This window comes from Protopterus annectens, chromosome 12.part0 (assembly GCF_019279795.1).
Source record: "Protopterus annectens isolate FY-2018-M chromosome 12.part0, PAN1.0, whole genome shotgun sequence".
NCBI classification, from domain to species: domain Eukaryota; kingdom Metazoa; phylum Chordata; order Ceratodontiformes; family Protopteridae; genus Protopterus; species Protopterus annectens.
Window position 1 is genome coordinate 1,234,609,971 of NC_056746.1, and position 18,512 is coordinate 1,234,628,482.

At 45.2% G+C, this 18,512-nt stretch overlaps 1 protein-coding gene across 1 annotated transcript in view; it reads right to left on the bottom strand.

The window, feature by feature from the left end:
* Positions 1-18,512, bottom strand: part of ZNF341 (zinc finger protein 341) — a 1,063,660-nt gene that overhangs the window by 456,214 nt on the left and 588,934 nt on the right. The window contains exon 10 of the mRNA XM_044089011.1: positions 1,213-1,424. Coding sequence (XP_043944946.1) covers positions 1,213-1,424 — 212 coding nt within the window. The remainder of the gene's footprint in view (positions 1-1,212; positions 1,425-18,512) is intronic.

Genomic DNA, 18,512 nt, shown 5'->3' on the forward strand with positions numbered 1-18,512 from the left:
TAGGGGTGTGTGTGTGTGTGTGTGTGTGTGTGTGTGTGTGTGTGTGTGTGTGTGTGTGTTTGCATACATGCTTGTAGAAGGACCAAGCATGTGCAGCAGTGAGCATACCCAGATTATCAGTACTGCTGATCACTCCAGGGCTAGAGTTAGCAACACAAAAAATATGAATATCTCAGCTATCCACTCATGGGAGAATCATGTAGATCCCTGGTCTAGGGACAGCAATGGTTCACCCTTATATGTGGTTGGCCCCAGTATAGTAGACGGCAAAGCTAGAACCTCAAGCTACTGAGATGAAGATGCCCAAGACAAGCATTTGTTAAAGATGACTGACAACAGCACTGAAGTACTAGAAGCAAACTCCCTACACATTTGCCTGAATAATGGTCTTCCCAGATGAATACAACCTGGCTAATGGTTGTCAGACATAAGGCGAGAAATCTGAATTAAAAAGTAAACCAATAATTTTTCCAACTCCGTTTGGAGCACAGTCATTCCTTTCTCTGCACTCTAAGCTAAATCCTTATTTTAGTGAGCCTGAAACCACAAATGCTAGGACAACTGCACCTCTGCTGATACTGCTGTGGTGTGATGCTGGCACCCTTCCCAACTTAGGAGTGCCAAGAGTTTTTACATTGTCTTATTCCTGGCTGGTCACATACAGTCACTCCTTTTCCTAGCCAACCAAGATTAAAGTAGTATTTTACTACAAACACTGCCTTCTTGTAACCACAGTGAGCAAAAAAATCTGTTATCTACATGTTGTGATATAGTTTTGCAATAGCCAAAATAACCACCCAATATATTGTTTTTTCATACAGCCACACTCATGTCCATGCTTTCATGTAAACACAAAAAGTAGGGTGGGCACTAATATAATTAAAGCATTAACTTTGCCTGCCACGTTGGATCCTATGTGCTCTACAACCAGTCACATTCGTCAGGCTTTAAATACTTCTCTATGTTTCGAATTTCAACTGCAAAAGCCCCGACGTCAATAAAGTTAGAACACAGGATTTGGTATATGGGACAGGTCTAAAAGGCAACAATAAGAACGTGAAGCTCAAAAATCATGAACTCATTCAAATTAACTTTGCAAACTGACACAAATAATAAATTTCATTCAATGCATGCCAAAGAATATTTAACCAAGAATGCGCTTCTCTATGTGCACAGTTTAAGACATTATAAACTAATAAAATGTTTTTTTACTTGTAGAGCCCTAGGCCCTTCTTAGGGGTCAGTTGCTGTGGTATGAGACTATGGGAATACTGATGTACTCCAAGATCATACAACGATGGAAAATCTTTGCTACACAAGTGGCATCGATATATCATCTCCTCCTGATGTGCTTTGATATGTTCAAGAAATGTTTCCAGCTTCTGGAATGTTTGAGAACAGGTCTTCACAACACACTTATACACCTGGCAGAAAAAGGAAATTAAAGAAAAAGGTGAGCAAACTCACAAAAGGGCAACACCATCTGATTTTAGAGAAAATCTGTTCTGACTTGAAGCTTTGAATGTAAAAGAAAAAAAGCACACCCGCACCTGAAACACAAATAAGTACTATACAAAACAAACTGATATAATATGCACACTTTTTTGGCTAAAGGCACATTCTCCAATAAAACAAATATGAGCTATATATAAACATTTACAAATAAGGACAAGACAAAAATAAAAATTACCTTAATACTACACTACTTCATTTATGGAAATGTATGTGTGACAAAGGCCCAAGAATAACTTATGAGTACAAAAAGCATACCGGAAGTTGGAAAAGGACAGCATTGTGTCTAAATCAGCAATGAAAACAACAAAAAAGACTAAGAACTTCAGGTGGATCGATCTTCACTTCATGAAGTGGAAGACATTTATGTATGGTATTACCTTATTGAGTTCTGCAGTGGTTCTCAAATTCATAGCCATCAGTTCTAAAAGAGTAAGTACACACGACAAATTATGCCGTATGCAAAATCACAGTCTAGTCCTATAAAGGAAGCAGTCTCAGAATTTCCATAAAAAGAAGTTATGTACTTATCTTAAAATGTCATCTGTGTTCTCCATTTCCATTCTTCAACTGTTGGGTTTGGATCAGATGCTTTTTACAGCTCGTGGAATACTGAAAGCTCTCTAGCTCCTCTCATACCCATAAAGCATTAGTCCCCTACCATACCTCAGATCTTGTTTGTTGACTTTTAGCGAATATGAAAAGAACAAATATCAGTATCTGGAGCTCAAACCAAGGAACAATGGTTTCTCCAGCATCTTCTGATCCTTCCAAAAGTCAAATTGGTAGGGGGATGGAGGGAGGGAAGTTGAGGAAGAATGAAAATGGACAACACAGACAGGACATTATGGTGAGCACCTAACTTCTTTATCTGACGTTGTCATCCTCATTCATTCTTCAAGTGTTGGGACAGAGTCTCCAGCTACGCAATCCTGGGAGGACATTAAGGAAGGATATTCCTGAGCAACGCTGAGCCTAAGGTTGCTCTTCCCCTAGACACCAGATCCAATTTGTAGTGAGCAATAAAGGTATTACTGTTAGCCCAAGCTGCAGCTGCACAAATATCATCAAAGGAAGTCCTGGACAAAAACACTGAAGAGGCTGTCACAGATCTGGTGGAATGAGCTTTTAAAGGTTTTGGCAAAGTCAAACCTGCCTTTTGGCAAACCAATTAAATAGAATTTGTTAACCATTTAGCTAAGGTCACATTGGTAACTGACTTACCTAATTATGTTTCCAAAAATCAGAAAAATAACTTATCTGATTTCTTGAAAATTTTTGTCCTATGAAAGTAAAAGCGTAACTGGCTGTGAACATCCAGCAAATGTTGCATATATTCTCCTTTGCTTGAAAAATTTGGAAAGAAAACCTGGAAGTTTGATAGTGTGATTAATCAAGTTCTGATACCCTTTTAGCAGATGTAATGGCCACTAAAAAGATAGTCTTCCAAGTCAGAAATTTTAATTCATATTTGGCTGATGGTTCAAAGCAGAATAGGTCAAAGATTGCAAAGCTAAATTCAAATCCCACATGGGAGATGGATCTTTAAAAGGGGGTATAAGGAGAAAAGTTCCTCTTATAAATGCCTTGCAAAGTTTGAAAGAGGCTAATGATGAATTATCTTCCCCACTGTGAAAGTTAGAAATGGCAGCTCATTGCACTTTAACAGCTGAATAAAGTATTGTTGTGTAAAATCTTACCACAACTTTAGATGTCCTTCTCTTCTATATGCTGCTGTATTCCTAACATAAGGCAGTCTGCCTCCAGTGCGCTCATGTATGTCCATCCATTTTACAAAAGACTGATGCTACTGCGCAGGTACATGTGACGTCCCGCATCTCTCTGCAAACATTGGCCATAAACCAATGTCGGGTACAAAATGGACGTCAGCATGCATCTAACTTAGAACTGAATGCACTAGGACCGGTGACTACGGAGAGGGTACTCAGGAGTCAGGCAAGCATCAGGTGGAAGGCAGGGTGGGAGATTCTACAGCAGCATATAGAAGACTAGGACATTTAAAATTATGGTAAGATTTTATCAATAATACTATGTCGTTCTATTCATATGCTGCTGTATTCCTAACATAAGGGAGAGTGCAAAAGCTCCTGTTATTAAGAATTGGGAGGGGGAACAGAAGCATTTTCTGCTCTGGGCCTAGAAATGATGTCCATCTTATAGTGCTTGGTGAAGGTATGGACAGATGACCATGTATCTGCTTCTTAAATGACAGCATAATCCAGACCCTTAAAGAAGGCACCAGAGGAGGACAACACTCTAGTGGAATGTGCCTTTACTGGGAATGGAAGCCTTCTGCCATGGGCTGTGTAGCAAAAGAAGATATGGCTTGCTTGGAAACAGGATCTCCCAGGGCTCTTGGGAAGTAGGAGACAAAGAGCCTGTCCAATTTACGGATGGATTTGGTTTTGGCCAAATAGTATCGGAGTTGTCTATGTACATCCAAGGAATAGAGGATACCTTCACCAGGGCTTTGAAGGAAAGAAGGTAGGAAGATTGATGGCCTGATTCAAGGAGAATTCATTAACAACTTTTGGCTTGAAAGATGGGTTAATACGTAAACAAACTCTGTCCTTATGAAAAACTGTAAAGGGATGCGAGGACATGAGAGCTTGTAGTTCAGAGACCCTTCTGGCTAAAGTAATGTCCACCAAAAAAAGAAGTTATTTCTTACCATAACGTTCCATCTGAGTTGTTGATCTTCTTCCAGTCATCACTGATGGGTTCGGTTCTGAGCCCTTGGAACAGAGTCGGCCTTATACCAAGCTTGCGTGCACCAAAAACTCTCGAGCTGAGCTGCTACCCATAATGCCCTTCACTCAGTTACCTTAGATCGAGTTTGCATGCAACATACAGAAGAAACAGAAAGTCAGAGGCCATCTCTGCGCAGAAACCCTGAAACAGCACAAGAGCCAGAAGATCCACCAGGAGCCTTTGGTGGGGGCCAGTGGGAGGGTGTGATGACTGGAAGAAAATCAACAACTCAGATGGAACGTTATGGTAAGACATAACTTCTTTATCTGAAGTTAGCTCGGTGATGAGATCTCTCTGTAGCCTCGTAAAATGTCCCAAAAGTTCAGAGACCTGACAGCAAAGGTCGCTGAAGCAAACACTCGCTTCCCTAACCTGTCCACCGCCCGGGACTCTCTGTTGGGTGGGTGGACAGCAGGACTTTACTCCGCAAGGTCCTTTTTTGTGGCTGCCACCACCACCATAGCGTCTACTTGCAAAAATCTAGACCAATGGGGTTGATCCTCTGGAGGGGAGAGTATCTTATCTGATGTCCTGGGAATGGCCTCAACGGTGACAGGATTCTTCCATGTCCGCTGCATGATGAGCCTGACTAACTCATCGGCGGGGGGTCAACCAAGAAGTAGAGGGCCGAGAGAGAAAGGCCTGCAGGAATACGGATTCCTCCAAAGGGTTGGCGGGCTTCCAGTCACCCCTCTGCTTCAAAATTTCCAGGATGTCTCCAAATGAGACGTCAGGGGTGACCGTGGGGGACCCTTCCCCATCATCGTAGTCCGTATCTTCTGTGAGGGACTCCTCTGGGAAGTCCATGTGTTTCCTCTTACACACCCGTTTCCGAGGGGGGTTCTTCGGTGGAAGCATCCGAAGAAGACTCAGAAAAGGAAATACCCTGTACAAGGTTTTCCTGGGTCTTGCACTCTCGGAGTCCTGGGGGTGGGGGTGGCCTTTGATAGCTGTAGCTCAGAGGGAAAGGGTGGTAGGTCCGACATACGAGGATTGCTCGAACCAAACACCCTTCTCCATCACCTGAAAAACAGGCCCGCCTGAAGAGGAATGGGAGCCCAGAACCGAAAAAGACAAATTCGGAGCCGGGGTCACACCCCGCTCCACACGGTCCGCTCCCAGGGACAGAGCCTCAAGCAAAACCAGGGCGGGAGTCACCCTCGGACCCGAAGACGGAACCAGTGACACAACTGGAACTGTGGTTAGAATCAAGGGTTCCACCCTCCAAGCGTGAGATTGAGGAAGGGAGAGTTCTGACGGAACCGACACCCAAAGGGACCTCGGAGCCTCAGACACTGTCATTGTTGGCACCGAGGCAAGGGGTCCTCTCGTAGACATCGAAAATATGCGCCACGGAACCAAGGGGTCCAAGGGAGGAGAATATGTGGGAGTCGCCGGGGCAATGGACCCAAAACCTAGAGTGGGATGGGCTCTAGGAAAATTTGTAAGTCCCCTGGCGGTCAGCAGCTGATCAAAGAGGCACACCACATCCACTTCAGAAAGGCTTTTGGTGGACCTTACCGATGCCCCTGAGGGGGAATCAGGTCAGTCCAAAAAGGGGTTGAAAGCTTGCCCAGCAAATGGATCCACAAACAGGGAGTACTGGGTCCGTGATTTATTGAAAAATGGCACAGAGGATTCCAGTTTAGAAACTGGCAGCAGGGAATAATTGGAGCTGAGAATGGGCTCGTAGTCTAAGTCACAGCTGTTGTGGAGGTCAATAGCGGCTCCGAAGATGTTGTTGGAACCGACGTCGGAGTGGAGATGGGGGACTTCAGTGCCGAGGTAGAGACAGGCAAACTGGCCGGAACTGAAGCTGCAGCGGGAGCCATAGTCGATGCCGGGACCGGCGCCGACGAGGCAATCATAACAACTTCTGTATGTACCACTTGAGCCAAACTCGAAGCCAAGGTGGTTGGAACCGAGGAGGCGATTCGATTCCCAGAAGTCGTCTTATGGGCCTTGTGCTTATGAGGCTTGCCCCTGTCACCAGCCGGTGAAGAGGGGTCAGAACGAGGACGTTTTTGCCCACAGAATGAGGGGCTGAAACCTCTAATGCAGAAATAGCCTCCGAAAAAGGAGAAGGAAGCAGGCCCTCGAGGATTAACTTATTTCTTCTTTCATTCAGCGTCTGCTGACTGAAACTGGCACAAATGTCACTGGGAGGTTTCGCCGATAAGTGCGGAACCCCCAAACGAGGCAATCTGCACAGGAGGTAAGACCTTGTCCCTCCTGTTTGTTGATGTACCACATCACAGTGGTGTTGTTTGTGTACCATCTCAGCATGCCTGGCCGGATACGATCTTTGAAAATTTGTAGAGCTAATTTCAAAGCTCTCATCTCCTTGATACTAATGTGTTCCCTGTGTTGGTTGAGGGTCCACAAGTTTATCACTCTCCATAATCCAAAGGTTTTTCCTCCAACCTGTGTCTGAAGCATCTATGAACAGGTCCTGATTGGGGGGAGGGGTTGCAGAAGCAGGCCTGGGTTGGTATTTACCTGGGCTATCCACCAATTCAGTTCCCTGGACAGGCATGGTAGCAGGGGAACCATGAGCCCCAGGGGGTGTAAGTGTTGTTTCCAGACTGTTATCAAGTACCATTGGAATTTTCTCATGTGAAGCTTTGTTAAGGGTACCATAGGGATGTTGGAATGCATGAACAACAGGAGCCTGAGAAACTCCCTGGCCAACAGAGACTTGAGAGGGAGGATCTCCTTGAAATAAGAAGTCAGAGACAAAATCTTGTCTGGGGAAAGACAGGCCATTATTTCCTGTGTTTGGATCCTGCATCCCAAGAACATATGGTCCTGGGAGGGAATCAGGGATGATTTTTGAATGCTTAAGGTGAACCCCAGACTTTTCGGGAGGGAGATGGTGAAGTCTAGGTGTTGTAAAACCAATTGAATTGCTGGGCCTGGATCAGGATGTTGTCCAGATAGGGGAAGAGTTGGATCCCCTGTGTTCTGGCAAAGGTGATGACAGGGGCTAGGCATTTTGTGAACACTCTTGGGGCCGTAGAGAGACCAAATGGCAAAGCACAGAACTGAAAATGTGCAGAACTCACTGAAAAATGAAGGAATTTCCTGAAAAGTGGATGTAACGGGATATGCAGGTAGGTGTCCTTTATGTCTAAGGACAACAAAAAGTCCAGAGGAAGGATAAAAGGAAGAAGAGTTGGTAGCATGAGCATCCAAAAGGAGGGGACCTGGAGGAAGATGTTGAGATGGGACAAATCCAAGACTGGTTTCCAGGGGCCTTCTTTAGTGGGGACCAGGAACATCCTGGAATAAAATCCCTTTCCTTTTAGTTAGGGGGTACCTCTTGAAGTGTGCCCTGAGAGAGAAGTTCCTGCAGAACTGTGGGAAAGTAAGCCATTTGGTCTTGGGGCTGCTGTAGGATGCCTTTGCAAGTGGGTCTGGTCTCGCACATCATGAACTATCCCTGTCTTATAACTGAGAGGACCCAAAAGTCCTGGGTTATCTGTTTTCAAGCCAGGTAGGATAGGGAGAGACGCATGGAAAGAGGGGTGTCTGGATACAATGGCTAGTAGTCACAGACTACCAGGTTTACCCTGAAGGGGCCGTTTTGGAATAGGTGTAGAGGGAGCAGACCTTGAAGAAGTCGGTTTCCTGGGATCCTTTTTCCCTTTGGGTGGCAGTTGTCTGGTAGGCCTCCTCACAAAGGAGGTTTTGGCTGGATAGTTCCTTTGAAAGTGGGGAACCGGGGAGACAAAAATCTGTTTGAGCTCTTGGAGCTTCTTACTCTTCTCCTGAAGGGCCTTAAAGAGTTCTGCTGCTGCTGTACCAAATAAGGCCTTTTTGTCTAATGAAGCATACGTGAGTTTAGACAATGCCACCAGGAAGAGGCTGAAGCCTAAGCCAAAAATATCTCCTGATGACAGACCCTGAGGCTGCAGCTCTAGATGAAGCCTCGACTGCATCATAACTGCACTTTATAGAGTGCTTAGTTGCTTCAGTGCTAGAATTCAAGAGACTAGAGATTTTGGCTTTGGCCGGGGAATCAGGCAGGTCACCCACCTACTTAACAGCATCTGAAAGAAGGGCCAGCGAATACTTGGCCATGTGTGCTTGGCAGTTAATGGCTCTCACTGCTAAGGTGGCAGATGTGAAGACTTTTTTGCCCAGGCCCTCTATTAACCTGCTCTCCTTATCAGAAGGAAGGAGGGAGATAGAAGGAAGGAATTTGGAAGTTTTATCTGCAGATACAGAGATGATGGAAGAGTCTGTAGGTAGAGCCTTGAAGAGAAATGTAGTATCTTCCGGGACTTTGTAAAACCTGTCTGGGTGCTTAGGACCTGGGTGTTGAGAATCTAGGCTTTTACAGGCAGCCAGGAATGCATCCAAAAAGGCAGGATGCACTGGGGGCACTGCAGATGGGTTAGGAGAGACTATTTGTAGGAGGTCATAATGCCTCTTTTGAGTTTCAGTGACCTGGCTGCAGTCCCACTTGAAAAGGTCCTTCATCCATACAAGTCTCTTCAAAGGTGATGTCTTCCCCTGGGGAGTCACAGTACCATTAGACTCTTTCTCTGGGGAAGCATACCCCAGAGGAGATGCAATTTATGAAGTGTAAGTCAGACTCGTCTTCTTCAGCAGATACGACAGTAGGTAGTTTACCCTTAGGGTCAGACACTGAAGGGGCCTGGATCGGAGTGGAGGCCTGGTGTAAGGCAAGAAAGGTGTTCAGTAGGCCTTGGGTAAAGGCCTGCCAGTCAGGTACCTTGTCCGAAGGTGTGGAAGCCAGAGAAGGAGCGATATGCTTAGTCTTTTGCTTCGTCTTTTTGTGGGCCTCCGACACAGAAGAATCAGAGATGCGGTGCAGGGATGGCTGCCCGGATGTCACATGGCACTCCACAATGTCCAACGGAATGTCCTCACCTAAAATAATTTGGGAAACCCTACATGGGCCCTCGGAAATTATGAGCCTAGTTTCCCTCCCGGCACCTGAGTTGGTTGCCTGTGATTCCCTCTGGGAAATACAGATGGGTTCTTTGATGGCCTCTTCCTGGGTATCTGCCAAAGGAAGATCCACAGATTCCAGCTTGGACTCCAGGCCTTCACCCGCCTCAACAGGAACGGCTGGAATAGAGGGCGCAGCCATAGGATCAGGCCACAATTTTCTGGCCTTTTTAACAGGCAGCTCATTCAAGGGACCCAACGTCGGATCCATGTCCCTGGTTAGACATTTCAAGCGTTTGGCTCTCTGCATATACCTTTAATGAAGCAAGATGACTCCTAAGGGTTTTGGGGACTAAGGCCCGACAGATTTCACTAGAAGGGTGGTTGTGGTCTTAGCCCAAACAAAACAGGCAGAGCTCAAGCGAGTATTTATTTGGAATCTGCCTTCCACACTGACACTTGCCCTTTCTACCTGACATGAAACCGAAAACACAGCAGCAAACAATAATCAAAACCCCCTATGGGGTACCTATCTGAAATCGGGCAGCACAAAGTCACTTCAGCAAGCAAACGATGACCAGAGCTGGCCGTCACACAGGTGGCAGAAAAGTTCTGAGTTAGATGCGTGCTTGTATCCGTTTTTGTACCCAACATCAGTTTATGGCCGACGTTGGCAGAGAGATGTGGGACATCACACGTATCAGCACAGTAGCATCAATCTTTAGTAAAATGGCCAAATGTACGCGAGTCCATCGGAGGCAGACTCCCTTATGTTAGGAATACAGCAGCATATGAATAGAAGGATATCTAGCACCTTCATCAAAGATTATTGCTAAAAACTCTAGAACCTTAGACACTGGTGCTGAAAAAGGGTCAATGCTATTCTGCTGCACCCAGATAACTAACCTTTTCCATTTACTTCTGTAAATATTTCTCATGGAAGCTTTGTAGGAGGATAAAAGAATGTGGTAAATAGGGGAAGAGAGGCTGGAGTGTCTTCCTATAAAAGCAAGAGGAGAAACCATGCAGTTAATTTTAGGCCTAAAATGTCTGGGAGTATCTTACTTGTCAGATGAGACAGGGGGTCTGCAGATGAGGCCAAAGAAAGGGAAACCAAATCTGATGAGGCCAATAAGGGGCAATGAGGATGACTGTGCTCTTCAATCGGTATGCTTTCTAAAGAAATTTGGGGATTATAGGGCCAAGGGGAAAGCACACAGGAGACTGGGTGGGGGGACAATTGTGGAGAAGAGCTTTTCTCAGTCATTCCCTCAGTGGGGGAGATCAGGGCAAAGAACCTGCTGCACTTGTTGTTGTGGGGAGATGCAAAGAGGTCACAGCAAGGTTGGCCCCACTGATGCAATATCTTTTCCACCACTTTCATGTTGAGTGACCACTTGTGAGGCATTAGAATGGACGTGCTAAACTTATCTGCTATCATGTTGGATTTCCCTGGAATGTGCACTGTTATTAGAAATTAATTGGATGAGATTGCCCATTGCCACAAACACAAAGCTTCTTGACACAAGGGATAAGATTTGGTTCCTCCTTGTTTGTTGATGTACCATATCACTGACATTGTCCATCTGAGTCACAATAGTCACAGATGGGATTGTGCCTTGGAGGGCCTGCAATGCTAGGAGGACAGCTCTTACTTCTAGGGCATTGATATGCATTATTGGACTCTTCGGGGGACCATTTGTCTTGGATCGTTTTTCCCAAGAAGTGACCCACCCCCACCTGATCTGGGAATCGTCCACGGTAACTAATACCGTGGGCTGAAGGAAAGTGAAGGGGCAATCTTGCATTATCTGATTGGAATGAATCTGCCAAAGGAGGTAATTTTTGCAAGTCTGAGTTATTTTCATTTGGGTGGATAAGAGATGATGTAGAATGGACCAGTAAGTTGCTAGGGTCCACTGAAGAATTTTCAAGTGGTATCTTGCTAACAGAACCAAAACAATTGCTCAGACACTGACCCCAAAGCTTGAAAAATCAACCAATCTGAAACAGAGGAATTTTGAATGAGCTTTCTGACTTGGAATTGTATAGTTTGTACCTCTGGTAAGGGAAGGGAAGCTGTCAAGGACACTGTAGAACAAAACTCAGATAAACTTGAACAGTGGAGCTGGTTCTACATGAGATTTGCTGTGACTGATAGTAATTCCCAGAAGGGAGCACAACTGGAGTACATAATCTCTTGCTTGGTCAGATGATGCCTGGTCGGAGTGGTAATGAGCCAGTCAACCAAGTAAGGAAACACCCAGAATCCTTGTGGTCTCATGTGAGCTGCTACTACTGCCATGTGCTTAATGAACACCCTGGGGGTTGTAGTGAGACCAAAGGCAGAGCTCTGAATTGATAATGACTGGCCCCCAGCTGGAAGCATAGGTAATTTTTGGATTATCTGTTCATTTTTATGTGATCATACGCATCCTGAGGATCTATTGAGCACATTCAGTCATTTAGTCGTCCTTGTACAAGAAATGCAAAATGGATTGAACTATTACCATGTGGAACTTCTTGTACTGAACTGATTTGTTCAAATTGGGGAGATCCAAAATTGGTCTTTGGTCCCATTTTCTTTGGCACTAAAAAGAATCTTGAGTACGTCCTGGACTCCTGGTCTGGAGGGCCATATTGAACGACTTTTTCTACCAGCTATATTTTTAGTGCTGCTACTTTCCTCTGACTGAGCGGAACATCGGGCATTTTGTTTACTGTTGGGGGAGGGTACTACATAACCTTTGGAAATAATCCTGTGCACCAATGTACCTTTTGTAATCTATATCCCTGTTGCAGGGATAAACAACCTCTGACTACCTCCAGAGGTGGACAATCGGGCCTCCTTTCAGAAACAATGGTAGGATCTGTTAGAAAAAGTCTCTCTAGAGCTTTGGTTCTGTGGGCCTCCTCTGCCGCATGGGTGGTGTCTTCCATTAGAGTTCCTCCCTCTGCCCCTGGGGGAACTATCTCCACATGGATCATAGAAAGCATTCTGAGACTTTCTGAACCACACTTTTTGACAACCTTGATGATTCTTGGAGAAGGTTCTTTGAGGAGTTGAAAAATGTGCACCCACTGCAGACCGCATCTTACCATCCTGCTCACATCTGGATAGTGGGGTTTTAACCTTGGGGCCAAACAAAGAACTTCCGTCAAAGGAAGCATTGATGAAGAAAGACATGAATAGCTCCCCAGAATCGCACAGGCTTATCCTGGCATGTTTCCTAATGGAAATGCCTAAACCCACCATCCTTGAGGTTCCTTCAGCTGCATGTGAAATGAGTCCCATGGACGAATTTGAAACTGACTGCATGGTAGCCTGCTGTGAGGCAATAGAGCTGCCGGCATCAGAAGTAATGGGCCCAGAGAGGGATTTGAAGAGTTCCTAATCAAATCCCTCGGAAATCTGGTGAAGTTTGACAAATAGATGCTCTTCGCACTGTTGCAGTCATCACATTTGGGTTATCTGCTTGCAGTAGCCCTCAGTCGGCCTGATTATCAAAGTCTTGGGTCCTGCGTCGGTTGCTGTCTGACCTTCCATGATGTCAGGTAGTCAGGGGTATAAAGCATGCAGCTTACACCATTACATCAGTCTTTCTTGCCATGCGGTGCCCGAAGCAGAAGCAGTTCGCAAGTGCTGGTTGGCCAACTCCTGAAATTTTCGTTTTCGAGTTTCAGAACAGAAGTCTTCAACTAAAGCTAAGTACCCTGTTGGGGAAACTTTTTCTTGCTCTAAACCGATGTCGGTAAAAGTCAATAATTGTATTTCTTGTGGAAAGCAAATACCTCAAAGATTTTCATTCGTACTGTATTCCTTGCCTAGGCCCTAACCACGACGTACCTCGCTGTCGGTTTTGTGCCTTCATTAAACAACAAACTATTCGTTGTCGGTATAGTTACACTTCTAAATATTTTGGTACTTGGTTCAATTACCCAGATATGGCTTTGGTAAGCCACCCGACTACTGACATGCCGAAAAAATGCAAAGACAAAGACAGGCCGCCTAGGTCCAAAGCTGCCGACGACGCTTCTCCTAAGCTAGTCGCCAGTTCACCGGTACTCAGTGTGGCGCTTTCGCAGCCCCTGATACCCACTACTTCAGATTCGCAAGCCTCTACTGAGACCCATTCGGAGTCCGGTATGCCGCGAGATGCTTCAACTGTAGTACCTGCGGATGTCTCTACCGTGGATGAGTCCAGAGCCACTGTGCAGGCACTGGCTTCTGAGGGTGTATTCAGGCCTACTGACTTGCATATTAAACCAACGCCATTTTTTTCTTTAAGGCCTAAACTCAATCCATGCCTAGAAAACTGGCGTCCAGACCGCATGGCCAGGCCTATATGCCTAAAAAACAAATGGTAAGAATGGCTGAAGACCTTATTACTTTAATCAGGGGAAGCCAACCTTCCCCCCTCTAAGAGACCTAGGACCGAATTTGCTTATGATACTTCTGATCAGGATTCTGAAATTTCTGTTTCCTCTGATGACCAGGATTTACCCTCATCTACCTATGAGGATTCTGATGCAGAAGACTTTATTCCCTCTGCTTCCCCTCCAGAGGATTTCTCTTTTGGTGAAACCTTGCATACTCTTTGGGAGCATTTTCGCTGGGAAAGCCAGGACTACTCTGATTCTAAAAAGAGGCTTAGGGATTTCTTACTCCTGCCCCAACACAGGCCTTTAGCTATCCCCCCTGTGCTGGACATTGTTGATGATGCCTTTTCGGAATCTAGCTTGGCCCCTGACTCCTTACCTCCTGCTCCCAGAAAACCAGATAGATATTACAGAGTTCCTGACTCTCAAGTTCCTCTTTAAAAATCCTAGTTTGGATCCTGAGACCATTTCACAGGGACCCAAGTGCATTAAGGCTACTACTGCCAAAAATCCTACCTCCTCTGATAGAGATTCCATGGCGCTGGATAGATGGAGTAAGAAGGTATACATTTCTGCAACCTTGGCCATTAGGGCCTTAAACTGCCAGTTTCATATGTTAAAGTATCAGCAGCATATTATTGTTGCTTAAACAGAAAATGATGTTGATTCTTGACTGTGCTGAAAATAAGGATTTCCAGGATTTAATGCTTTCTGCTGAACAAGTTGGAAAACATACTTTGCAATGTGGTTTTGATTCACTAGAGGCATCTTGCAGGGCTGCTGTCACTGGGTCTGTACTTAGAAGGCATACTTGGTTCAAGGAGCAATCTTTGCCAGATTATGTTAAAGCTAAACTGATGGATGCTCCCTTAAACCAGGATTGTCGGTTTGGCAACAAAGCAGAAGTAGTACTTAAGATGGAGGAAAAAACTAAATCTATGCAAACTGTTAAAGATTTCCTGCAAATATATCCTTCAAGATTTAGTAGGTATTGGCCCTCTAAGAATTAGTCCTTTACTGTCTCTTCCAGGCCTTCTCAGTCCAAACCCAAAACCAGCAGAACACCCAGGCTTCAGTCCCAAGGTACGCACAGGACTAAGCAGTGGGGGGCTCCCACTTCCAAATCAGGGAGTAGTAAGACTACCCCCTATGGCAAACTGTCTCAATAACTTAACTTTAAAACTTCTAAGCCCTTCTCAACTGACTGCTCCTTTAGGGGGAAAGATTGCTCTGCAGGCAAAAAACTGGGAACTCATTACCCAGGACAAATGGGTTTTAAATATAGTTTCCCAAGGATACAGATTCCACTTCCACACTTTACCAACCCCAAATGGTTGGCCAGATCTACCCCCAAATCAGTGGGAAGAGGCTCAAAAGCAAGTACTCTCTCTCAAGTATAAGGGCTATTCAATCTGTCCCAGAAGGGGAAAGGGGACAAGGTTTCTACTTAAGACTTTTCCTGGTGCCCAGAAAAGACAACACGTGGCGTCCTATCCTGGATTTCTCTATCCTAAACACCTTTTTGGTGATCCCAAAATTCAAGATGCTAATTCTTCACCAGTTGCTTCCAATGCTAGGCAAGGATGCTTCGTTGGCAACACTGGATTTAAAGGAAGACTACCTGTACATCCCAATCAGGGAATCTTGCAGAAGATACCTACACTTCAAAGCAGGCTACATGCACCATCAGTTCTCTGCACTGCCCTTTGGCTTATCTACTGCGCCCAGGGTATTCACAAAGTGCCTAGCTCCAGTCATTGCATTTTGCAGGCAAACAAATATTCAGATATACCCATACCTGGATGATTGTCTAATTGAGGCAGAAAGCCATGACATACTTCTGAATCATCTGGCATTTGTACAAAAGGTGTTAACTTGTCTGGGGTACACCATAAACGAAAAGAAATTACATCTTGTACCCTTGTCAACAAATTGTATTCCTGGGAGCAAGCTTGAACACAACTTCCCAGATGGCTTTCCTCACGCCAGAGAAACAAGTTCATTTGACAGCTTACTTCAAACTAATGGCCATAAAAACCGTGCTATCTGCAAGACAAATACTGCAAGCCTTGGCGTTCATGGCTTCCTGCATTCTCCTAATTCCATATGCAAGACTGCATATGAGTAAACTACAATGGTATCTAAAAAGCCTATGGTGTCAACATTCTCAGGATCTAGAAGCAATGATTCCTATCATACCTTGCCTACAGTTACAGTTCCTTTGGTGGGCAGAGGCCTGCCAGCAAAACAAGGGACTGCCATTCACTCTACCCCCTGTCGCCCAAACCCTAACAGATGCATCAAACTATGCATGGGGGGGGGGGGCTCACTTGGCAGGGAAATGCATTCAGGGCAAATGGAACCCAAGTCAAATGCACCTGAATATCGATCAAAAAGAAATGTTAGCTATACAGAATGCTCTGACAGCCTTCACGGACCACATTCTTCCAGGACAATTAATGGTAAAGATGGACAACACCACTGTTATGTGGTACATAAACAAGCAGGGGGTAACCCACTCATACCATCTCTGTAGATTAGCCATGGCTCTGTGGAACACAGCCTTGAGCTACCAAGTGCACCTACAGGCTCAATTCCTGCCAGGAAAGTTAAATACACTGGCAGAAGAACTAAGCAGAAATCTCATGGACCCACACGAGTGGAAACTGGAACCAAAGACATTCAACATGTTGATAAACAAATGGGGGAGCCCAGATATAGACCTGTTTGCTTCTCCCCAGAACTACCAATTGGACAAATTCAGCACAAGGACTCCCCACAAACAAGCTTGGAAAATGGATGCCCTGTCCTTCACCTGGAAAAATCTATCAGTTTATGCCTTTACTCCTCTGCCTCTCCTCTCTAAGGTACTACTAAAGATCAAACAGGACAAACCAAAGATGATACTGATTGCACCAGACTGGCCACGCCAACACTGGTACCCCGTCTTGCACAGTGTGTCACTGCTGCCACCATGGCACCTGCCTCAGACCCCTACCCTGCTGTCCCAGCAGGAGGGCCAGATTCTGCACCCTCAGCTTCAAACCCTGAACCTGGCAGCCTGGCTAATTACCTGATCTCTCCGTTACCATCCCTCAGTAAACAAGTGTTGGATGTCATTCTGGAGGCAAGGAGGCCTAGTACTAGAAAATTTTATGCTGAAAAATGGAAAAGATTCTGTTCCTGGAATCAAACTTAGGGGATGGGCACAGCAGCGTCCAAGTTACCTCAGATTCTTCAATACTTAACTGAGATGCTTCACAAGGGCCTTTCCTTTTCCTCCATCAAAATTCATGCCTCAGCCATTTCAGCTTATTACAACACGGAACCACCCCTCTTCTCTCATCAACTGCTCAAGCAGTTCCTCAGAGGGGCCAAAAACTTAAGACCACCCAGGAGAGCCCCAACTCCAGCCTGGGACCTTAACTTTGTATTGGAAAACTCACTCTACTTCCTTTTGAGCCAGCTGCAAGTGCAGAGTTAAAATTCCTTTCTTGGACAACAGCCTTCCTTTTAGCCATCACTTCAGCAAGAAGGGTGTCTGAATTACAGGCCCTTACGGCAGTGGAGCCTTTCATCATCTTTCATGCGGACAGGGTGTCCCTCAGGACCAATCCCTCCTTCATGCCCATGGTAGTATCCAGTGTGGCTCTTAATCAGTCCATTCATTTGCCAACCTTCTTTTCTAATCCACAGAACAAAGGGGAATGGATACTGCACTCCTTAGATGTGCACAGACAACTTAAATTTTACTTGGAAAGAACTAAACCTCTCTGGAAATCTGAACAGCTGCTGGTGGCATTTGCTGCAGGGGCAGAGGGGAAGGCCATTTCAAAGCAAGCCATTTCTAAATGTTTAGGCCATTGCATTAATTTCTGCTATAAGCACCATGGAAAACCTATCCCACAGGGGATAAGACCACATTCAACTAGAGTTGCATCTACCTCTACAGCCTTTCTAAGAGGTGTCCCTACCAGGGACATCCTAGAAGCTGCTACCTAGAGTTCTGTATATACTTTCACCAAGCATTACCATTTGCCAATTTTCTCTAAATCCAGAGCTGATTTTGCCACTGCAGTCTTGCAGGGCCTCATAGCTGGTCCTAATGCTATCTAAATTCCTCCTCCCATCCTTAGCTTTGGGAATTTACCCAAATGTGATGACTGCAAAAGTGAAACACGAAGAACATAGTACAGTTATGTATACTTACCATAAATGTAGATGTTCGAGTGTATTCACTATTGCAGTCCTGGTTACCCTCCCTCCAACCCCTTGATTTCTTTTGGTTATACCTCTATTCCTTTTTACTATGCTTAAAAGCTTTTTGGTGTATTTACTTTTTTTGGAGGTATAACCTTGTATATATATTTAATTGCTTCCCATTAGGGGGGCACCTGACATCTGGGGCAAGAAAAAATGATTTAATGGGGTCGGCTGCATGCTTTATACTCCTGACTACCTGACGTCATGGAAGAATAGACAGCAACTGATGCAGGACCCAAGACTTTGATAATCAGGCCGACTGAGGGCTACTGCAAGCATATAACCCAAATGTGATGACTGCAACAGTGAATACACTCGAATATCTACATTTATGGTAAGTGTACAAAACTGTACTTTCAGCAACTGAAGTGCAAAGGTCAGTGAAGTGTATACACACTTCCAGAATCTGTCCAGTGCCCTAGACTCTCTGTTAGGGGGATGAACAGAGGAACTTTGTTCTGCAAGTTCCTTTTTTGTTGTCGCTACTATGACCATGGCATCAACTGGTACTCCCTTGCACCAAAAATCCCTGTCCTTGGGTGGTGCCTGAATCTTGTCTGGTCTCTTGGGGATCAGCTCAACTGAGTCAGGTTCCTTCGACACATGTTGAGAGATCAAATCACTGAGCTAGTCAGTGTGTGGCCTCACCCGGAGGTAGCCGGACT